Genomic DNA, 24,734 nt, shown 5'->3' on the forward strand with positions numbered 1-24,734 from the left:
AGGGTTTTGAGGCGGTGAACTTTGTGGAGTGATTCAAGCGTTGGGAGCTCGGACATGTTGCGTAATTCCGTGATAGAAACGTGGCTCCCGTATGCGTGATATATAAACCTTAGCGCTTTGTTCTGAACGCCCTCAATACAAGCGGTTTTTTTTTTTGCGGGTGCATCATCGCCGGCACGGCGATACAGGCACACCCCGTAGAGATGGCCAGCCTCTCCACAGTGATAACACAGTGGAGTGCGGTCCGGTGCATGCCATACATTCGTCTTGCGAACTGTGCCCCGGTAAGGAAGTGGATTGAGCCGGTTTCCTGGCTGGCGGGGACCAACGGCGCCATTTACGTGCGTATAACGCGGGGTAGACATTGGAGGGGCGACACTCGCAGCAGCACACGTGCTGAGTTGTTGCAGAGCTTGAGCGTACGAGGCTGAGTTGACAGAAGGCGGCTGCAGTTTTAGTTCCTCGGGTTCTCGAGCAGCTTGCCTTACTTCCTCTCTCTAACCACTTCAGCAAGAGAGGCATACGACGGCGAAGCCCTAGGCAGTTGGGACATACGGAGTTCTTAGAACGAATTAGCTCCCGTAGAACATATTGGTTGGTGGCCAAGGCAGCAGACAGCACATCCGCTGGTGCGCAGCTGAGATTGCGGTCATACTGTCTGGCGCGCCGTTCCAGTGTCCTCTTCATTGTTGTTTCTGAAATATATTCTGCGACAGTGTGCGGTCAGTTGAGTACAAGCCCGGCAAAGAGATCCTGCTTCACATGTCGCATGAGGTAGCGCAGCTTCTTTTCTTCAGCCAAACTCGGGACGGCGCGTCTGAAAAGGCGGTGCATGTCCTCGCAGTACATTGCCACGTTCTCATTGGGACGCTGATTTCTGACGTGTAGCGCAGCTTCGGCCTTTCCCCTCCTGTCGCGCCGTGTATAGGCAGCCAGAAACTGCTGCGAAATTCATCCCAGTTTGAGAACTCCCTTCCGTGGTTCGCAAACCACGTCCTAGCGTGGTGGTCGAGCATTGAAATACACTTATCGCCATTTCAGTGCTGCATCCCAACCATTAATGGTCACGACAGGCTCATAGAGGTAAAGCCGGTCTTCAGTGTCCTCAAAGACATCGCCGTGAAATGTTCGCGGTGTTCGCGGCTGATGGATCACGAAGTTACCTCGGACGGAATAGTCGGTTTGCGTCCTAGTCAAGGACATGACGTTAGTAGTCGGTGCCCTGGTTGACGCGGCCAAATTCGGGTGAAGCACCTTGGAGTCGGCGACTTGTGCGTTGGTAAACAGGATTCAACTCTGTTTGAGGCACTTCGTCTCCAGAAACGCTATCTTCTTGATGCATACGGGGATACAACCCGCACTTTCAACCAAAAATGTAGCGTTTAGATAAAACTAGGGGGCACTTTCAATTACTAAGCACACGGAGGGTCAAAAATGGCGAGAAAGCAGAGGCAAAAGTACTGGCAAAAGGCATTCGTTCTTCTGTTCCTTCAGTACACTGTCGCGCTAACGCTAGCAGGACTGACCACGTCGCCGCTGTAATTAAAGGCACCATTACTATATATATATATATATATATATATATATATATATATATATATATATATATATATATATATATATATATATATATATATATATATATATATATATATATATATATATATATATATTTATATATATATATATCAGGGTGTCGAACCGGACGAACCGAAAACCGGAACTGAACCGAAAATAGAAATACGGTTCCCGGTCCATGCCGATACGGTTCGACCCTCCGTTGTGGATTTTGCACAGTCAACGCATTCCAGGGCTTTTTTCATTTACGTACCATCAACTGTGTACTCGCTCGCGCACTTTCCCCTCCAGACAATTGAACACTATCACGCTCTATGTAACAACAGAAGAAATAAATGAGAACCAATGTAGCAACGGTATGTTGCTGCTGGAAGCGCGAGCGTAGTGCAAGCTGACCAAACGAAATGTCTTTCTCGGCAGCTTGAAGGGGATATAAAATGACTTTGCCCTTCCCTAGCTGCGACTTTATTGGAGCAATCAGGCTGCAGGAGTGCTCCACCGCGCCACAGCGAAAGCCCACAGCCGATGTGTTCAAACGTTTTGCATTTCATAATTTGATGATGATGATGATAGTTGGGTTTTATTGGCGCAAGGCCGACTATGGGCAAAGAGCGCCAAAGAAGAAGTTACTGAATTATGATGAGACCGTACATACTAAAACATGTGACTAAAAGTAAAGGTGATGCAAAACAAAAGACAGTGGAGATGGCTGGTGTATAGGGCCAGGGTGATTACACATATGACAAGAGCTGCAGAAAGTTTACCTCAGCTAAAAACTTAAAAACACGTTGACTAGAAAACATTGGTTCGTCGGCTAAAAAGTATGATGGGTGCAAAGGAATGTGTCGTCTGTATAATTCAGGGAAATGTTTGTGTCGTGTTGTGTCAAGTGCCTTGCATGTGATTAGTATGTGGACTACGGATAGGCCCTTTCCACACCTGCTACACGTGGGTCCCGAAGTTCCAGTGAGCAGGTGGGAGTGCGTCGCATGTGTGTGGCCTATCCGCAGCCTAGCCAGGGCGACTTCAGTGTATCTGTTGTGTGAGTCAGTTATGTAGCGTCCCAGTTGTGGTTTTATTACGTGTAGTTTGTTGTCTGTTTGTTGACTCCAGTGTAATTGCCATGTGTTACGAAGCTGTCGTCTGATGTGTGTCTTTAGGTCGGTGTAAGGTACTGTTGTAACGTCAACTGTAGTCATGAGAGCAGCATCACCAGCCATTTGGTCGGCGGCCTCATTGCCAGGGATTCCACAATGTCCTGGTACCCAGCATATAGTTATTTCAAGATTTGAGGCATAGGCAGACATTAGTACCTTGAAGAGAGCATTTATGACATAGTTTTTAGATGACCTTCCTAATGACAGTGCCTGTACGACGCTTTGAGAGTCTGTGTAGACGATGGACTTTGGAATCTTATGTTCGAGGATGTGATTTGACACGAGTAAAATCCCATACGCTTCTGCCGTGTAAATACTGCTGTGAAAATTCATTGTTTTGATAACTCTAAAATTTGGTCCATGCGCTGCACAAGAGACAGTAGAATTAGTTTTGGACGCGTCGCTATAGAATTCTGCGCACCTGTACTTGTCCTGTAGGAACAGGAAGTGCTGCAGAATTGCATTCCTGGGTACCCTATTTTTTTCTACACGAATGAATGACAGGTCGCATGTTACAGGACGAAGATGCCATGGTGCCATGAAATTATGAATGGGTGTCTTGTGCGTGTCTGAAAGGGGGACATGGAGTGCAGAAGCCTCTTCCCTAACTCTGAGAGAGAACGGTAAGGGAATAGATGGCCTGTTTAAAAAGAGTTGTAAATTCGATGTATTGTTCATGATGGGATTAAAAGGATGGTTGGTCAGAGACATGATCTTGGATGCATACAACAGGTCAACATACTCCCGCTGATGCCCTAGGCACCATTTGTCGCACTCGACATAAAGACTTTCAACAGGGCTAGTGCGGAATGCGCCACATGAGAGGCGAAGGCCAAGATGCAGCACTGGGTCGAGCATTTTCAGTGCTGTTTTTGTAGCCGACCCATACACGACACTGCCGTAGTCGAGCCGAGACCCCACCAACGCTGTGTACAGGCGCAGCAAGAGTTGTTTGTCGGCCCCATAAGATTGATGTGAGAGGACCTTAAGAATATTCATTGTTTTTAAGCATTTGCATTTGAGCTGTCTGATATGTTGGATGAATGTAAGTTTTTCGTCGAATAAAATACCTAAAAACTTGTGTTCCTTGTTCACAGGAATTGGCACATTCGCAAGAGTGATGTCTGGGTCCGGGTGGACGCCACGCCTCCTGGAGAATAGAACACAAGAGCTCTTCGCGGGATTAAGATTAAAGCCATTCTTGTCAGCCCAGCCGGCAAGTTTCTTGACGCCGAGCTGGACTTGACGTTCGCAGATGGACAGGTTACACGATTTAAAGGATATCTGCACGTCATCTACATACATGGAATAAGAGATTGTAAGTGGCAGTGCCTTTCCAAGAGAGTTCATTTTTGCTATGAAGAGAGTGCAGCTCAACACTCCACCTTGCGGCACGCCATTTTCTTGCACATGTACCTTTGACAGTGCAGAACCAACTCTGACGCGAAAGGTTCTCTCCGACATATAACTACAAAGGATGTTCAACATGTTGCCCGCAACACCGATTGACTTTAGGTCACTGAGGATACCGTACCGCCAAGCGGTGTCATAGGCTTTCTCTATGTCGAAAAACACCGTCAGACAAAATTGTTTATGCACAAAGGCATCCTTTATATATGTTTCAAGAGCTACGAGTTGATCGTTCGTTGATCGCCCCGCCCTGAAGCCTGCCTGGCAGCTCTCGAGAAGACCGTTGTACTCAAGGAAGTACACGAGCCTGCGATTTATCATCTTCTCGAGAAGCTTGCACAGGCAGCTGGTCAGGGCAATGGGTCGATAGCTAGCAGGAGAGGAAGGGTCCTTCCCTTCTTTCAAGAATGCTACAACTATGGCCTCCCTCCAAGACTTTGGAATATGCCCCGAAAGAAATATCTTGTTGTAAAGGTGAACGAGTGTTACAAGAGTGTCTGCGTGTAAGTGCTGTATCATTGTATATGTAATGTTGTCTGGGCCTGGAGCTGAGGGTTTACACGTGCTTAGAGCAGCCCTCAGCTCATGTAGTGAAAACAGGGAGTTGTAAGAAGTCTGTGATTTGCTGTTGTCGCGTAGGGACTTCTTTTCACAACAGGCTTTATGTTTCAGGAAAGTGTTTGTGTAGTGTGCTGAACTGGACACGTGTTGGAAGTGTTGTGCGAGTGTGTCAGCCTGGTCTTCGAGTGTGTCCCCTGCAGTGCTGACCAGAGGCAGGCTATGTGTTTGTTGACCCTTGAGTTTGCGTATTCGTGTCCATACTTTCCTTGTGTCTGTGTAGGAGTTTATTGATGTTATGAATGTACGCCAACTCTCTCGTTTTGCCTCACGGCGCACACGTTTTCCTAACGCCTTGGCCCGTTTGAACAAGAGGAGGTTTCCCGACGTGGGGTACCGACGAAGGATACCCCACGCCTTGTTCTGGGCCTCTCGCGCCCGCCTACAGTCCTCATTCCACCACGGCCTCCGCTGGTTGCGCGGGGCACCAGAGGCGTGGGGAATGGACCTTTCGGCGGCGTCGAGGATGTGCGCCGTGAGGAGTTGGGTAGATTCTTCAACTTGTAGGTGTCCTATGGATGTGTGGTGTAGTTTGGATGTCTCTGTAAATGTATTCCAGTTAGCTCGTGTTTCATTGAACCTATTATGGGAAGATGGACTGCTTGGGCCTTTACCTATGTATATGAGTGAGGTGGGGAAGTGGTCACTGCCATATGGGTCAGTTCCCACACCCCACTCGAGAAGAGGAAAGAGAACTGCGGAGCCAATAGCCAAGTCAAGACATGAGTATGTGTTGTGTCCTATGTTATGATATGTAGGCTGTTTATTGTTGAAAAGGCATGCTCCAGAGGATGTAAGAAACCTCTCTATCAGGCGACCCCGGGCATCCGTACGAGAAGAGCCCCAAAGAGAATTGTGAGCATTAAGGTCGCCTGTCAGAATGTACGGTTCGGGCAGCTGGTCAACCAGCGCCTCGAAGTCAGAGCTTAAAAGTGAGACATCAGGAGGAATGTATATGGAGCATACCGTTATCAACCTATTAAATATTATTGTTCGAATTGCAACAGCCTCAAGGATAGTGTTCAAGGTGACAGGGTGGCATGCTAAGGATTTGCGGGCGATTATGGCCACACCGCCAGAAGAGTGTGTGCAGCCAACCCTGTCCTTTCTGTATACCAGGTAACTATTCAAGAAATGTGTGTTCTTGGAATTCAGGTGTGTTTCTTGAACACACATTACACTTGGCTGATTGGCATGCAGAATCTCATACACGTCGTCAAGATTATTCAGAAGGCCTCTGCAGTTCCATTGAACAATATTTTCTCTTCCCATTATTATGTGTTCAGAGCTACTGGAGTGTGATTATTTATGTAGGGTCTTTCGGGGCTTGCACTCTTGGAAGGGGTTTTCTGGCCTTCTCTACTGACCTGGACGTCGCAGCCCGTTCCTTCCGCTGCGATGGAAGCCGGAAGGGCTCGACGTCCATGTCGTCATCTGAAGGCAAGGGGGTGCCCAGCGGACTGGGCCCCCTTGACATTGTACCCTTTCGGGTGTTCTTTGCCTGCGCTGCCAGTGCCGAAGGCGTGGGGAGCACCACAGATGGCACCGGCAGTGAGGCGGATGAGGGGGTCGCTGCGACTGCCTCCGTCTCCATCTCCGTGCCCTTGCATGTGCTTTGGGCCGGTGGAGAGGAAGCAGTGGATGCAGCGGCATCCCCAACAGACGTTGTTGCCACCACAGCCGCTGCTGGGTGAGCTAGCGGTGCAGAGGCTGGTTGGGCTGCCTGGGGCAACCCTGGGGGGGGCGGGGGCGGGACCAAGTCCGACTCGCGGTACTGGGTCCCCGCCGAAACCAGACGCCGCTCCGCCCCCCGGCGAGCTGCGTCGGCGTACCTCCCCAGAGGGAAAGAGGCGAACCTCTTCCGCGCCTCCGGGAAGGTGATGTTTTCCGTGACTTTGACGTTGATGATTTTCTTTTCAGTTTTGAATGTCTCGCAGGCTCGCGAATACGCGCCGTGAGGTCCTTTGCAATTCACACAAAGCAATTGGTTAGAGGGACAATTATCAGAGTGATGACCTTGTTGCGCGCACTTGGCGCAGGTTAGTTGGCCCCGACACGAGTTGGTACCATGCCCGAACCGCTGGCACTTGTAACAGCGCCGCGGATTCGGGATGTACGCTCGGACAGAGCACCGGATGAATCCTGCATTGATATGGTCTGGAAGAGTTGCACGGTCGAAAGTGAGAATTATGTGCCTGGTAGGTATTTCCTTGTTATCTCGTCTTATGGATATCCGCCTGACTGCGGTCACACCCTGATTTCTCAGGCCTTCTAGAAGATCGGCTTCCGTCTCGTTTGCCAGATCTGTCTCTGAGATCACGCCCTGCGAGCTGTTGAGGCTGCGGTGGGGCGTGACCTTGATGCCAAGATCGGCAATACGGGTCTGGCTCAGGAGGCTTGTGGACTGTTGCTGGGTGGTGACTTCTACCAGCAACTCTCCAGTTCTTTGCTTTTTGGCTTTGTAGTGTTTACCGATTATTCCTTCTATGAATTTTGTAGTCAGAAAAACGGACATTGAGGCAACTGGCTTGTCTTTTTCAAGGGATTCGATAATCAAGAATCGGGGATAGTTATCAGGTTTCGGGAGAGTGAGAGTTGGAAGGGGTGGGTACGTAGCATCGGTGCGGCCCCTTTTCAGGGACCGATCGGGTTTGCGGGGGGGTTTTGATTTATCCATGTGGCATTGGAAAAAAGTAGGGGACGGGGGTACTTTCGTCTCAAACCTTACCCTAATAGCTTGAGAGGTCCCGGAGCTCCCTGCCTGGTGAACAGACAGAGAGCCCATCCACCGGAGCTTGACCTGGGCTCCGACGGCCACCGTTCGTGGTTTCTAACCCTCCACCTATAAACACATCGCCACGGTTGGATCCAGCTTATGTTTGGGGGCTCGGGGTCCGCGGTATCGCCAGTACCGTCACCATGAATACTCAAGGTGCCCCGTGCGGGGCATTTCATAATTTGTTTAAAAGGTCCGACACCTGCGAATCGTTAATACTTGACAAGTGTGACCGCAGGAGCTGCTCAGTTGCTAAGCCGTTTGCTTCTGACCACAAGTAGGTTCGATCTCTGTTCCCCACGATCGTTTCTCTGAAATAGATGGAAATCGATAACGTTCATGTACCGAGATTTTGATCCACGTTTAACATCACCAGCTGGTTAAAATAAGTCTGCCGGCCTGCAACATTAGCTCTGCCTCGGAGCAGAGATATAGCACGGGGCATCAAATGCGCCAGTTTTTCAAAAAAGTGTGTTTACACGGAAAACAACAGAAAAAAAGGCGAATTACGTTGTTTTAAAATATTACGCAACAAGTAAGTAAAACCGTTTCGTTTCGGAACCATGAAAATGAAGATTTCGAAATATTATCGACCTTGTTCGCTGTTCCATGCTACAACAATGAACCGAACGACTGACTTGCTCCAAGATGTTTATTAGGCGTAGCAGCCGTCACGGAACACACGCTCAGCCGAAGGTGAAGAGAAAGACCACGAGCCGATGAGATGGAAGATGATGATGAATAGGAAGATTATGAGAAAAAGCTGAGGTATGGGGTAGTAATCATTAGGTAACTGTAGTAGCAGTCAATGCCCCGACAGGGTAGCACACGACTAACTGCTCACAATATATATTGTAAAGAACCAACGTCTGATGCCTACGACGCCATGTTTATTTTCTACCCAGAGCGAGCTCCGCGCTTCTTCTTACTCCGCTTCCAGTCGGCGGCCGTCCAACTTGGTTTAGCAGGGGACTGACCACTGAGCGTTCTTGAAGCTTTCCTCTGGCAATGCGTTGCTCATTTACGCTCGGCCACACTGCGAAGAGGCCTCCCAGCAAACTGTTGGTGTGGGCCTCTGGCACTGGCTTCACGGTCAACCCACGAAGAGCTGAAAAGTCCGTTGTATGATTCCTGTCGGTTATTGCTTCTCAACGCTCGGTTGCAATCTTTCTTTCTGGTTCGTGTCACAACTTCGTTTTCTTCCGTTGCGCAGGAAGTCAGGATGGCTTCCGGAATGATCATTTCCTCTACCCCCAGCCGGCGCGTCATAATGTCTTTGCATTCGTATTGCAGGAGGTCGGTACTGCCGCCTTGGTTATCCTGGTTTCCGTTTTCGATAACAGCCGCTGAAACATCCTTGTCTGTGACAAGTGCATTTTTGGTTTGTACATGAATATCGTCGCCCATCTGGTCTCTTGACGGTGCTTCGTTGCTTTCTTCAGCTGGCATCTCCTCGTGCTCAGTCTCACCGGACAGAGCAGAAACGATGGCCCGTTCGTGACCCGAGGCTTCAGAAACGCCGGCGGATGAGTTGCTCAGAGTATCCATCGCAACCATCTCCTCGTGTTTTCGTAGCGGCGAGAGGCGCTGCGTGTGGTTGTTGGAGTCGCACGTCACGGTGAATGGAACGTGGCCTTCCGATGGCACCTTGGAGTAGTTGAAGCACTCTTTTGTACTTCCACGCCTCACGCTATCCTGGGTTGAGGTTCTGGGTGTCGTGATGTCCGCAAAGTAGCAGTAGCTTCGTTTAGTCGAATCGATGGAGCAGAGCGTCAGTATATCTGGCGAATGCTCTGGCGTACCTTTGGATGCCGACTGGGAATGCGCCGAATGGTCAGCATTACTCTTCTTGTTGGCTCTGTAGTTAAGCTGTGTATAGGCGCCGGGACGCTCCGAAAGGATCTCTTCGTCGACCAAGCTCAGCGGAGACGCCAACTTCCCCGATCCTGTGGGAGTCAAATGTGGTTCGCTGCCACGGGAGAACTGCGTCTGCATAGGATAAAGCGTCAACTGGCTACGCGCTCCTCGGTAAAAACATTTCGGAAGCTGGACTCCGTTTTCAATGACACTCGGACCCGTCCCGCTGGTCGCCTTTTCATCTATCAGGGACATATTACTCGATTCGGGTTTTTGGTCTGCGTTTTCGGCAAAGGGCTGAGTCGAGGTTTGCACGCAAGGATCCTGTGCCGGCCGCGTTGCTCCCTGCTGCAGTCCTACAGCCAGACGGACGAAGGCTTGTGGGCTCAACTCCGGTGGCTGCACGGCCAAGGCTGCAGCTAGAATGGGGTCAGCCAGGCCATCTATGACGTACCGCTTCGCCACAGGAGACGCCCAGGCGAAGTCGCAGCCTGCGAGAAGGCGGAGCTTGTCGTAGATGTAGACCGCAACGTTCTCGCTAAGGCCTTGCAGGCGGGCACGCATTTACATGAAGCGAGAGTCGTAGCTGGCTGACAATCCACTGAACGCCGCTATTAATGCCCCGCTCCAGCTTGCCCAGGTGGGATGGGAGTGACCTTCGTAAAGGTGCCATGCTCGGGCAGCGTCACGCAGGCGTTCTTGTGCAACGAACAGTTTGGTGGGGTAGGGCCAGGCATGATGGCTAGCAAGGGCGTCAATTAGCTTTACCCAAGAAAGAGCATCGTCCTGGAACCCTCGGAAGACCGGGACTACCGTGTGGGCGGGCGATGGAAACGTGCTGGGAATGGCGTCGCGAAGCTGCTGACACATCTCTTTGAGAGCCTGGGCAGTCCAACACGGGTGGCTTCTACGCGCAGCACTGGTCGCCATCGGTAAAGGTTGGTCACTCTCGGAGAAGAGGCCAAAGTCAGCAGAAATCACGGCGCGAACGGCGGACGCAGTGGCGAGTCAAGAAGACGTCGGCCACTGGGGAAGGTCGCGTCCAAGGCTGGCCCACCTGGGGCTGGGTTGTCCTTGCGTTCGGCGCTCGTGGTGCGACCGCGGGCCCACCGATGAAGTCGGGCAGCAGGGCTGGAAGGCGTGCCAGGCCTTGGCCGCTGCTGAGGGCCGTCCCTGTGGCTGGATCGCCGCGAGGGAGAGCGGGTCCGGAGGCTTGGTATCCTCGGGGCTTGAAAACTTGTCGACTGCGCCACTTGTAAAGAACCAACGTCTGATGCCTACGACGCCATGTTTATTTTCTACCCAGAGCGAGCTCCCCGCTTCTTCTTCCTCCGCTTCCAGTCGGCGGCCGTCCTACTTGGTTTAGCAGGGGACTGACCACTGAGCGTCCTTGAAGCTTTCCTCTGGCAATGCGTTGCTCCTTTACAATATATATATATATATATATATATATATATATATATATATATATATATATATATATATATATATATATATATTGAGCTACATGCTTCCAGAATGGGGACCAACCCACGCTTTCTGATTACAGGATGGTAGACGGAGCGGTGCTGGCTACCACACTTAAGTGCAGCATACAGGGTAAAAATATATATACCCCAGAAAGGAAACAAGAATCAGGCCACCCAGATAGCCGATTTGATAAGGCGCCTGACATGTAATCAGGAAGCGTGGGTTCGGTCCCCATTTGGGACGCATGTTTTTTCCAATTTCATTTCTAAAGAAAATTAGGTTATCTCAACTTAACCTAATAAAAAACCAAACTATTCCCCTGTGCCTCCCTTGGCGTTGTGGACTGCTGGCTTTTCTTTAGAAAGCCAGCAGTCTGCAGATGTGTGTATGTCTGGCGTTTAGGACAGTGACATGGGCTTATGGCTAGTTGCTAGGAAGCACCTATTTGGCATGCACTAAGATATCTTTTAGGTTTTTATTTACTATAGGTAGGGTACCCTTGGCTTGTCCGGGAGAGCCACTTTAGGTCGGGAATTGCTAGCTTAAACGGATTAGTATTTTTGAGGGATTTTGTTTACGTTACGAAGCGCGCTTGAGAAATTGGTTATTAGGACAGGCGGCCGGGCGCTTTCGTTTCAGCCTTTGAGCACTACATTTCTTTCCAGCTTGGATGTACGCTCCTAGGCCTGATCCAGCGAGCCGACTGGGTGATTTGTGCTTTCTAGGGAGGAGTTCAGTTCGTCGAGATGCTTTACATAGTCTCTGTCATCACTACAAACTTCCAAGTCTGGAAGCTTGTCCTACAAATATCTCCTGTTTGCATTGCCGCTGATGACTGATATGGTCATAGTACTCTTGTTGCTTTATATTCACCATTATTTAGGACCACGGTAGCATCATGAGAATTTGATGATAATACTGGCATGAGAATATGAGAATACCGGCATGAGAATTTAATAGCCATTTAAAAGGAATTAGTATGCGATACAAAGGTTGGTAGACTTGTGCGTCCGTGCTCCCAAATAATGAAGATATCATTTATGTAGCGGACGAAAACCTGGGCGTTATGCCGGAAAGAGCTTTCAAGTTGCCCCATAAAAGTGTTGGCGTACGAAGGTCAGCGCAGAAAGAAAACTTTCACCTAGTAAATGAGCCAAACTCAAAGTCGAAAGTTAGCGCTGGTTTCAGTAATGTACACTGCTGGTGCATTTTAAAGCGGGATTTCTGTTAGAGCTTTTGATACAGGTCTGTAGCGTAGGGCAACCCAACTAGTGCGTCGGCTGTGGTAACGGGATTCTACTGTACTGCGTTGGCCTGCAAAAATGCATATGTAAAACAAACGGCAGGTGCGTAAACTAGAACTAAGTGAGCATCAAAACAATGGCCACAAAGGAAATATCGATAACGCCCCTACTCACTGCGGCGAATACGAGTGCGTGCTATACATTGTAAACGCTGCCATATTGTTTCACTATTCGGATCAACGCACACGCGAGATAGTAAAGGTGGCTGAAATACGACTAGGCGATTTCGAATGTGTCAGCGCTACAAAGGTAACCTTGTCCTAATTAGAAGTAGTGGACTTAACTGAAAAAGTTCTGGATGTGGTAGTGGCTGTGGTAGCGTGCGGGGTGGCACCAAGTTGCTCCGTTGTTCAAATTTTTTGTGTATCTCTTGATTTCTGTCTTTTTAGTCTATATATATATATCCCTGTAGTTCAATAAAATTCTAACAGAAGTTAGCGCATATCCTCGTCTTCTCTTTTCGCGCCCATTTTTTTGCGCTGAAACTACAAATATGGATCTAGCCAGAGCCGAATTTCTTCTATTGTGCAGAACTTTTACTGATTTTGGCTTTCTTCGTATGGCTTCCATGTGACAATCAAATGGCATGCACAGTCTTTGTAACCTGTGCGGATGTTTTCCTGCGTGTTCACTTACAAGGAGTCCCAACACACTGTCACAGTCTGGAACCGCTCTATGTATATTACTATTAATGCCCTGTACGCTTTTCTAATAATAAATAATAAACTGAAAATTATGACAAAAATGATTAAAACTGGCACCGACCATGAAAGTTTATAAAACAAAGAGATTATAAAACAAACTGCAAATTATGCCAAATAACGCCAGCGAAGCTCTAATGGGGCCACCATGCAGACCTCAATTGTGTCTTTGCTGGGCACTTACACCTGCAGCACTGCATGAGCGAGAGGCGGTGCTGGTTGGCCTCGCCGCGGCAGCTCGCTTCGAGCTCGGTGCCTCCCTTCCAGCAGACGGCGTTCTCGTGGGCCAGCTGCAGGACCTTGATCATGCCCCGTGAGTACGAAGTGGAAGGTACCATCCGCAACGCCTGGAGTAGCATCCGGATTGCTATCACCAAGTGTGGGCTGGACTCGCCGTGGCTGTAGTGATCGACGAACACCGAGGCGAAGCAACCAATGGCCGCTGCCGAGATTGAGTGCCAGAAGAGAGGGAGAGAAGCAAAGTTATTCATTTTTCAATTTGAGCGTTTTGTAGCAACGCTATAAAGCTTCTTGGACAAAGCATTACTTTCAGGGTTCATCGATGCACCTGCCTTCGTTATCACAGAAAGCAAAGGCATTATACCGAAAGCAGCATGGGCGCTTTTATTGCCCCCTGCAAGACATCCCCGCATACATTGTAAATATAATGAAGAACTGTGCCTTTTTGTAAGCATTGTCAGAGTTGACGTACGCTTGTAGTATTTTTTTTTCACTCTGTGTGAATGCCTTACTGAGAGGAAGAAAACCCAATGCCCTAAGGCCTGAATGGAAAGCACGTCGAACTCACACCACTTCACACAAAAATAAATGCAGAAATAAGGGCAGGTCTGGTCCTGTATTACTATAACCAAAGTCTCGACTTCTGTATTCGTCCAAGTTCAAACTGGTTCCAAGCCAAGTATGTAGCTAATCACACCAGCTAGAGCCAGTCACTGTGGAGACCTCGCGGCCAGCAATACTACTTCGTTGCCCTTTGTATGAATTGGAGCTTTTTACCAGGCTTTGTGTATTTCACTCCACTTCTTGTATGCTCCCGTTCGGCCAAAGATTCTTAAAAATTATAATGTAGGCAAGCTTAATCTCTAGATGTATATGGTTTTGAAAAATTCTCTGAGTTTTTTTACACTACTCGGGCAGTCAGCCAAGCAACAGCAAACCACTTGCACACCTCAGTAGTCCTGATTGCATTTTTAAATAAAACGTACCTTTGCCGCGTGTGCTGATTGGCTGTGATTTTGGAGACAAAATTATTTTGATTGGTTGATTGATTGATTGATTGATTGATTGATTGATTGATTGATTGATTGATTGATTGTGGGGTCCGAAACGCCGACGCTACGCAGGCAATGAGGCACGCCGTAGTGGAGGGCTCCGAATTAGATTTCACCACCTGGGCATCTTAAATGTGCACCGTAATGTGGAACACACAACCGTTTTAAGCTTTTCGCCTCCATCGAAAAAGCGACCGCCATGGCCGAGATAAAATTGCCGATTTGACCCCACACGCGTAGGAAATTTTGACGGTGGGGCAAAAAATCATCTCCCCACAGTTTAGAAATTAATGCAAGCTGAAGATCGTAACGTAGTCTAACACTACTATTCCACTACTGCGGCACCCATTGTTAACTTGTTGGTTCCACATAATGCCTTTGTGCTCCTGTAATAAAAAAACCTAGTCTCCATTTTTGGTCGGTAAAGTTTTACTGTCTAATCGTCGAACAGATAAGTTCTAATCGAGGTGCGGAAGGCTCAGATATTGATTGCTAATTCTGCTAAGCTCTACCGAAGGATTTAATATAAACCAAAAATATTCGCACTGCTAATTTCTTCCATGCATTATGCCCCCAGCGAACTCGGTTTACAAAACAAGAAAGCAGGCTTGTTGAAGTCTACCGCCAGAGCACGTTATAAGCAGGCAGGCGTAAGACAACGTCGCGCACCAGCTAACCATAATAAAATCATCTTGAGGACGGCAAAACAAGTCCAACATTTCCGTGAGGAAGAAGGCGCCGTAATACCGTTGGAACCCTTTGCCAAGACCGTGATTTAGAACTGAACGAATTGTTTCAGTCCGATGCCGGTCGTTGCGTGACAAAAATATTCACTGAATAATACAACACAGAGATGAAACGCACTGAGGCGGATATTTGGGCGTGTTGGGTGAAGATTATCAGGGGAAGACAGCGCAGCTGGCACAGCTCACAATCTTTGTTACTATATATATATATATATATATATATATATATATATATATATATATATATATAGCGAATCAGAATAGGAAATGAGGGGCTCGTTGAAAATAACACAGAAATAAGGGTTGGCAGTCGAGAAAACCTCGGAAAGCAAAGGGGAGGATGTGGTAGATCATTGAAACAGATTAAGAATTTGGAAAGAAAGAAAGTGAAGAAAAAATGCCCGCCAGGTGGGATCCGAACCCACGACCTCCAGAATACCGGTCTGGTGCGATAACCACTACGCTACCGGCGGGGCGATTTTCCCCTTCACTTTCTGGGCTATTTATGTTAGGTATTGTTGTTTCCTGTGCTTGGGGGTGGCAGCCAGCGCAATTCGGACTACTCGGGGTGAAGGGGATATATATACAAATGAGGCATCCGCCCAAGGCCGTCTCGCAGAGTCTTTATCAGCATTGTGGTAGTTCGTCCATGACTGCTCCATGTTAGGTCATTATTGATGCCCTCGAATTCACTTTCCCCCGTTCTCCCATGCGGCCTTGACCCACCCCTCCCAATAAATGTTCGTTTGCTGTGTGCGCGCGTGCGCGCACATGTGTGTGTGCGTGTGCGTGTGTGTGTGTGTGTGTGTGTGTGTGTGCGTGCGCGTGCGCGTGTGTGAGAGTTTTGAATATACTGTTGGTCCCAGCGTTCGTGTGTGTCTAGTCATCTTTTAAATGCGAATGCATTTCTTAGTCGAGCCATGTCAGGCGCCGTGCGGCGTCCACGCGCCCGCAGGTGTTATCTCTCCGCTCTCACCCCCTCTCCCATAGCAACAGCTGCGAGCGCGCGCGCTCCTCCTCTCCCCTAGCAACCGGAGCAGGTGGTGCGGGCGGTTCAGCGGCGAGTGAGTGGAGAGGAAGAGCGCGCTCGGGTGTGTGAGGGCGCTCGCATCGCGGGAGCTCGCCGGAGCTCCCGCGTGTGTGGGAGAGTGTAGGCGAGGGTAGCGCGGTGCTTCCGTGCTTCTCCTCTCGACGCTCGCCCTACTCTCCCACGCCCGCATGCTTCTCAAAGACCCTTTGACTGTGCACTTTACCGACCACAAGACAGTGATCGTGGCCGTCAAGTACAACGACAACACAAACAAGTGTTAAATAAATGGTTACGCTACAAATCACCGTCTCCTCATTAATTATAAATTCCGCGCACTCTCGCGCAAAAGAAATGCATTCGCATTTCCTCACGATTCCCTTCGGGGAGGTGGGGTGAATTTTTTGTCCTTGTGCCACCTGCGCTGTCTTCCTCTGATAATACAGAGAGGCGCAGCATCTACAAGCCATTACAAGGGTTCAAAAACGCTGCGGCCATTTCCCAATACCCTTGAAACATTTGTTCACGTTGAATCTGAAATTACTACTCACGCTTGTGCATACTGGGAATGAGAACCTATCCATGTACCGATGTCATGCGCGTTACAATATTTTTTGAGCGAGCAAACCGACTCTTAATAAAAAATTACGAGCACACTTCGGCACTTCTTGTCACATAGTGATAGCGAAAGCTTGGATGTCCAGTTAGGGAACGCGCATATGCCTTCTCATTGTCATCACCTTTCTTTACCTTTTGTGTCCCTTATATATTTTTCTGTTAATATAACCAAGCATACACCTGCATTCGCATCGTCAAGCAAGGATGACTTTAACGGGGACATACTGTGCAACTCGCCTATTGCTGATGGTGCAAATAGTACGCTCATCTTATGCTGCACCACGTGGCAGGCCACATTATGTCCCTATAGCTTATCCCCATTCCTTTATGTACGGTACATGATAGGAGACATTGAAAATAAAGTAAGCAATTATGCCATATGCGCACAATAACTACCTATCGATTATAGAAAGAGAAAGCGTCACGACGAAACGGTCACCATGCAGCATAAACTGTATTGTACCCAGATGCACCAACCAGCACCCGCCACCAACTTCATAGTCTGACAACAGGAGCAGCAAACAAAAGCTTCGGGGACTCACATATTATGAACGTCCAGACCGCAAGTGTCGAGAAACCAACGCCCGGATTGTTGAACATGAAGGAGAAAACATAGATGACTGGTAGAGCAGCGTAGCCGTGGAGACAGTTGAGTGCGAAGATTAGTTCTGTGAAAAAAGAAACAGGTTTGAGAACCTTTCACAATTATGTCTGACCAGTACTCCACAGTCAAAATGTGCCACAGTAAGGATGTGCGCTCTACACAGCCATCGTGGTTGTAACTCCCTTTAACGCATCCCCGAAAATGTGTAGAACACTTTTCGCTTGTTATAACACCGATAAACAATACAAAATTCTACCATCTGTACGCAGCAGAACGTTTAAAGAAGCATAGAATTTCCGTCCATGTATGTAGACAATTATGAACTTATTTTTTTGGGAAATATTTACAACAACAACAAAAAAAGAACACATGCCGAACTGAAACATCAGAGCTTTTGTTAGGGAGGAAATTTGAACCATCTTACAAATAAGTCCCATCTTGAGGGACTTACAAATAAGAAAAATGAAAAATACTCGACCGGGGGTGGTAATGAAGAGCATGGCTTAGCGAGTACGCGGAGAAAGTCGAAGGGGCTTTGCGTCCGAGTGGAAGCAGAAGCATGGCCACGATGTGCAGTCCTCCCTTTACATTCCTCCGTTTAACATTGCTGTCATTCTTCGTTGAAGTTCCCACCACGAAGTGCACAGTACGGATTCTCTTTCATCTTTTCTTACTTCAAACTAAAGCTAAGGGATCCAGAATTTGACGAAAGTCAACGTTTGAAAACTGCCCGAACATCCCTCGGTACTTGTGTTCTGAACGGTGGTACTAACAAACATTCTGATCAGAAGGATCGCTGATCTTCTAGATTTTAAGATAGCAGTATTGCTTGCAATACACCGGAAGCGACCGAAGAGAAAGAGAATAAAATTCTCGGTTGCTATTATTTTATTCTTGATATTTGTATTCCACGTAAATTGAGTGCAGTAGGCGACAGCGGCCGTGAGGTTGCAATTCTGACGAAGTACCTCTCGCTTAATTTCTTGCGCTCTCCAAGGCATCTCACAAGTATCACCGGAAAGGAACAAGTTTACATTAAATGTGGACAAGTACGTCATAATCACGGATTTGAAAGGGAACTGAGAATAATTCGGCCCTGCTACACAAGTACGACTATACTACAGGAACCACTTTGCGACCCCCATCAATTATTATTCCGTGTTGTGGACGATTAAGAACTGCTGTATGTGTTTAAAAATATTGAAATCACTGTTTAATTACCTACGCGATAAAACTAGGTGACTACGGCACATCATATCAAAGCATATTTATTGTCAAGGGCAGGCGTAGCCAACTTGTCAGCGGGGATCAACCTGAGACAGAGATGCCATCCGGCGCGCAGTATCGCAACATCTACACTTGCAATTGTTCCGATTACACCAGTGCTTCATGCATTCTTTTTCGGCTGGAGTAGACTAGGTTTACGGATATTCTCGCTCAGAATGCCGAAGTGTGATTTCACAGTCCAGAATATAAGCTTTTAATCTGTATCACCCTCGTAGTCCTAACCTATTTATCGCATCCCATATTCTGCAACTTTTTGCAGACTTTTTTTTTGCATTAGCAACACAATTGATGCCCGCCGTAGTGGCGCATTGGCTAAGGCGCTGTGCTTCTAGGACGCGGGTTTGATCTCAGCCGCGGTGGCTGCTTTTCTGACGGAAGCGAAAAGCTAAAACGCACATGGGTTGCAATTTCGGTGGAGATTAAGCATGCCCAGGTGGTCAAAATTAATCCAGAGCTATCCACTACGGCGCGCCTCATAGCCCGGTTGTAGCTTCGGCGCGTTAAATCTCATACCCTGAATCTAAGCATAATTTCAACACTGGGATCCTTCTACAGGATCTCGCAGGGCCCATCGGCTTCCCTGGACCTCAATCTTAACAGTTTGAAACGTTTCCCAAATAAAGGTGTGTGACTACTACATTCTGCGGCATTATTTTCGAGTGCACGCTTCTGTTTGGTGGATTTACACTGAGGTACGTATGTAGGCTTTTCCAGGATCCTGCCGACGTGCTGGGTTACCTGAGAGATTATGGGCGCGTGTTTAAACCTCACCGCTCGACATGGGCAGACAACGTAATAAAGCCCGATTACCGGACAGCCCGAACCAACCGTCAGCAGCCCGCAGTTTTGGAAGCTTTGTGAATTCCCCGGCTGCAAATATCTGGTGCAAAGTTAAGAAGACACGTTGCAAGAAAGCGCTACATTGTAGCAACCAAATATTGCTTACTTGAGATGTTTGACTAACCTCAATGTTAGGATGCTCAGAGACACAGAGGGGGCGGCATCCGCAGCAATTTTGATGCTGTTGTAGTTTGAACGCGCTATACTATTTCCCATAATAAGGCTAACGTAGCGGTAGTTGTCGGATTCGGAAATGGCTTGCGCACAAGCCTGGTGAATTCTTTTCATATCTGAGCGTGACATTCCTACATCGGTGACAGCAGCAACAAAGATATAATTTATTACTGTGGGTCTGTACTTTTTATTCGCCCATCACCCCACGTATCCCATGGAAGGGTAGGAAGTCAATTTTTTTATAGACTGCCGTCACAATAATGAGCTTCAAAAGCCGTCCACATTGCAAGATCAGCTAACATTTCCAGGGATTATTTTCTGTTATTTTATTTCATTTCTCACAAAAAACAATTCCGTGGGGGGGCGGTATCAGCATTGCGGTGTAAGTCGTTATGAGAGGGAAAAAACTTGCTTTTCCTTTTTGGTTGTTTCTCGTTCTTAAGAACTGGGTTATTTTTACAAATGTACTCGCTTACCCCTGGGTTACTCCTACGTCTTTTGCGAAGTACTCACTTATATCGGAGCTAGTGAGCACGTCATACTGGAAATACACCACAGGTGGCAGCACAAACAGCGCCGCGCCCAGGTAGAACGAAAAGTCGAAGACGAAGTTTGTTAGCCAGTACAAAAGCGGGGAGACTCCGGTGATCATGTGGAGATGCTTTACCTGCGCACGCAGAAAGTGGAGCAGAGTTCTAAAAATCAGTACTGCGGCAAGATGGACAACCGGCTACCCTGGTAACCACATAGAATACGCGCTCTGCTACAGCTTCGAACTACCGTGTTTCACTCTCGTAACATGCGAGTATGCGAATGCCTCGCCTACGACGTGCGTATGTACACCCTCCCCATGGCTGCAAGTTCCCCATATTTCATGGTGCCGTCGCCACGTTTGCTTTTTTTTTGCATGCACCTCGGACAACTCGCACCACAACCTCTAACTTCTAAGGGCCCTTTCTGCTGCTACGGAGTGCTCGACTTCGTACAACCAAATTTAACCGTATTTAGGCCGGGATATTGTATGCCTTGCTATATGGGCATTACGCTGGGATTATTATAACTATATTCACCCTATTTAACCAGCGCCTTTTTTTGTGTTCACATTGTCTGTACCAGAGGGCAGAGAGCTCATGACTTTTTAAGAACATGTTTTACCTGGAAAAAAAGGTATTAATCTCCAAGAGTGCGTTTTAAAGCGTATTCAGCGATACGAAAATACCTCCCTTGCACTTCCACGTTCTTGGTATATTTAATGCCTTCAGCTCCGTACAAATGTTCTGGAGAGAACTATTGAGCGCTTATATTTGCATGGGAAATTCATACTTCGCGTAACCATCTTCGCACTCCTATAACGGTACACAATAATTAGCTTTCCGAGAACGGGATAGTATTTGTAAGAATCACTGAATTACGGATTATTAATTTACGCAACACGTTTCTGCATGAACACACAACATATACGCCGTGCAAACACCCGTTGTGTCTCTTAAAATGCCACTAAAGTAAATTTGCTGAATTCTCCATTAGGAATTCATTGCGCACTTTTACTCCTGTACTTTATTATTTTGGATCCCCGTTGGCAGTCCAAAACGTTTTGTGCACCTGTTATAGTCGCAGGACAGAAAATTTTATGTGCCGCACACGGCCCCTGCGCGGGCTACCTCAGTAACATCACGTCGGTTCGCACTATATTTTGTGTACTCTGTCTAATTAATTATGATTATCACAAATTTCATAATTATTACCGACTTCGTTCACACGCATAGGTACCGGTTAAACATGCCAGCACTTCGCCTTCGACGTCGTAAAAAGCGCGCTAGATGGGGACAGAAGAAGAGGCAGTGACACTGGACGAGCGCTAGACATCAACTGAGGCTTTATTGAATAAAGGCAACATGCATATAAATCCACTGAAATGCCAAAACGGATACGGAAGGCGCAGCTTTCACAGAGATTGTGATTGAAGCTGTAGATAGGCTTTTTTGTGTGCAAAGCCACAGACGGTGTGCTCACGCAATCGTCATTTTGCTTGATAATACAGAACGCCTCGAAGATCTCTCTTTGCAGTTGCGTGCTAAAGCTGCGCAGGATGCGTGTTCCCTGAAAGTCAGGCGGGCTAGAGCACCGCTGGCAGTCATCTGTCAAATGTCCTCCCACCGACAATGAATTCACGGCTACGCCATTCTCTCTCAATCGTTCATTAATGAAGCGTCCGGTCTGTCCGACGTAGCATTTTCTATAATCTAGTGGAGTCCTGTACATCACAGGTTTCTTACATTCCACCAAAAGACTGGTGTGCTAAGTTGTGCAGCCAGCCTTTGCAGATTCTTTGTTCACAATTTTGCACGTACGTGCAAGCTTGCCTGGAGCCGATAAAGCAACCATGGTGCCGTACCTTCACCTTCCTGCCACTTTTTGAGCCAGTGGGGCAGGTTTTGTACGTATGGCACGGCCACAGGCCGCGCCTTATGGCGTTCAGGTTTATTAAGGCTTGCCTGGCTCCCTGGATTTGCATCTTTGATCAGGCGTCCAGATATGGGTTAGAAGAAACCAGGTGACCATGGAAAGTGACAGGGACACTGCTGGTGGAAGCCAACAATTCTGCCGAAAAACTAGCATTGAACAGGCGTCGAGCTTGGTGCTGAAGGCTACATGCAACTTGGTGGTCACAGGGCTTTTTGAGAACAGCGCGCATGCAGTTTTTGGCGATACACCTTTTCAGAATCTTGGAATGGGCCAAATTGTAGTTAAGAACTGGTTTTTTGGACGGGGGTGGTATCTTTAGCACACCTCACCCTCATGGAAAAAGATGCTTATATCGAGGAACTGAAGGCATCCTTCCTCAGGTAACTCAAAGGTGAATTTGAGCCCTTTGCCACATGAATTAAAAACACCTAGAATTTGGTTCACAAGTTCAGACGACTACTCAGCCCACACATTCTTCAAAAGAATCTGGTAGTCATCTACATATCTAAAAAGCTTTTATAATCTTAGCACCGCAGAGTGTGTCCAGGCACGCGTGAATCACGTGCCTTGTCAAAGGCTCGTGAATTTAATCGATGATGCAAATTCAGGCAGCCAGGAAAGCCTGAATCAACCTGAACGCCATAAGGCGCGATATGTGGTCGTGCCACACGTACACAACCTGTCCCACCGGTTCAAAACAGAGGCGGGACGGCGCGTCACCATGGTTTTTTTTTTTTCGGCGCCAGGCAAGCTGGCACGGATGTGCAAAATCGTGAACAAAGAAGCTGCAAAGGCTGGCTCCGCAACTTAGCACACCACACGCTTGGTGGGATGTAAGATATGTGTGGTGTACAGGATTCCACTAGATTGTGAAAATGCTACGTCAGACAGACCGGACGCTGCATTAATGAACGATTGAGAGAGCATCGCTCAGCGCTAAATTCATTGGCGGTGGGAGGACATTTGCAGATCACTGCCGGCGGTGCTCTTGCACGCCTGACTTTCGGGGAACACGCGTCCTGCGCGGCTTTAGCACGCAACTGCAAAGAGAGATCTTCGAGGCGTTTTGTATTATCAAACAAAATTACGACTGGGTGAGCACACCGTCTCTGGCTTTGCACACAAAAAAGTCTATCTACAGCTTCAATAACATTCTGTGTGAAAGGTGTGCCTTCCGTATCTTTTTTAGCGTTGCTGCGCATTTATTTGTATGTTGCTTTTCTTGCCAATACAGCCCGAGTTGATGTCTAGCGCTCGTCCCGGGTCACTGTCTCTTCTTCTGTCCCCGTCTAGTGCGCTTTTTACGATCTCGAAGTCGTATCACCAACTATACAAAATTTCTCCGTTGAACAGCACTCCGCGAAACATAGCCCTGCACACTGGTGAATGCGGCGCCATAGCTTCACCAATTCTGAAAAAAATATTTTCACTTTTTATAGCGTGTTTCTTTCTAAAACGCGCGTAAAGTGGACCTACAATTTCAGACCATGGCCTACGCCTCCTGGACTTTATTTCTGCAGAGCAACGAGACAGTTTATACCTCCATTCAACGTTCTCATAAAGCCGCATATTACGCGGCAAGTCTCTTAAACGTTTTTTTAGTGACATAATTGGTGATTTATTTAGCTTTTCCTTATCTGATTAAACACAGGAAAGAGCAGAATCTTTTGATTAACACCGCTGCAACTTGGTAATTTCGCGAACACGCGACAAGGGTAACGCTAAGCTTAAGAGCACAGGATAAGGCAGAATTTAAGAATAAATGACTTTTTTGTTCTTCGAGCAACGAAGTTCATTTCCTTATGCACATGTTTAATAATCACACTTTTGTTAGAAAGGCGTATTCCGGGTTCAAAAACGAGGCGTGAATGGGCCCCGCTGTCGACGCGTCGCCCCGTGCAACGAATTTGGGCCGGCCGCTCTGGCACAACAGCTGGCGGCCTCCAATAACACAAACAAGATCCAGTGACGTCACAGAGAAATCGCTGGAAAGTAGCTAGGGTGTCACCTCTGCTTCATACATTTTCTTATTATCTTGATTAATTCTCCGAAGCTTGCAAAAAACTGCTATCATTGTTAGCAGTACAAACTGGTCTTTTTACGGAACCAAAGTTGTATTTTGCTTTCACGGCCCCGTTGAAGCGTCTGACGAAATCATGAACGTTTGGTTTATAACAGCGAAGCTGTTTAGGAAACCGTCATTATTGTGTCCGCAGTTAAAATTAGCAAGAAATTGCCTAGTGCGCACACGTGAGCGCGGGCCTCGCGGCGACCGCCCGGCATCCCCTGTGCACGTTCGTCAAACCAAGCATACCCACTTAGGGAGATCCGCCAAGATTGCGGCGACCGCCCGGCAAGTATAAAGAACAAGAAAATGCCGAGCGCTCGTGTGTGGGTACCTCACGGTGACCGCCCTGCATCCCCAGCGCACGTTTGTGAAGCCAAGCATACCCAGTTAGGGAGAGTGGCAAAAAAGAAAAAAAGAAACTACAGCGTTCGCGTATTCGTGGCAACACTTGCTCGGAACAAGAAAGAAACGTTAGTGCGCACGCCCACGCAAAGTGACGTCCAATGATTATCACTTCCAAAAAAGGAAGGAAGCTCACACTTATAAGCAACAATGATGGAGTAACAGTCGTTGCCGCAGCGAAGACGAAGCAAATGGTCTGTAATCGTGGACTTAATGGGACAGACGACCGATTTTTGTCGAGCATATGTCCTCTGGCTCATATGAAAGCCAGCGTTTTACATAGTGGGTTAGCCACAAGAAATTTATAAACAAAGTGGTGGAAATAACTAATTTGGCACT

General features: G+C 47.8%; 1 protein-coding gene across 1 annotated transcript in view; it reads right to left on the reverse strand.

Moving 5' to 3' along the window:
• LOC144173133 (uncharacterized) overlaps window positions 1-24,734 on the reverse strand; it is a 57,009-nt gene that overhangs the window by 27,237 nt on the left and 5,038 nt on the right. The window contains exons 3-8 of the mRNA XM_077701649.1: window positions 19,973-20,126; window positions 17,097-17,222; window positions 13,056-13,313; window positions 10,454-10,640; window positions 9,765-9,934; window positions 9,009-9,485 (exon numbers count right to left, since the gene is read on the reverse strand). Of these exons, the coding sequence (XP_077557775.1) occupies window positions 9,009-9,485; window positions 9,765-9,934; window positions 10,454-10,640; window positions 13,056-13,313; window positions 17,097-17,222; window positions 19,973-20,126 (1,372 nt within the window). The remainder of the gene's footprint in view (window positions 1-9,008; window positions 9,486-9,764; window positions 9,935-10,453; window positions 10,641-13,055; window positions 13,314-17,096; window positions 17,223-19,972; window positions 20,127-24,734) is intronic.

This window comes from Haemaphysalis longicornis, unplaced genomic scaffold, assembly GCF_048455015.1.
Source record: "Haemaphysalis longicornis isolate Haplotype H1 unplaced genomic scaffold, Haemaphysalis longicornis Haplotype H1 scaffold_29, whole genome shotgun sequence".
NCBI classification, from domain to species: domain Eukaryota; kingdom Metazoa; phylum Arthropoda; class Arachnida; order Ixodida; family Ixodidae; genus Haemaphysalis; species Haemaphysalis longicornis.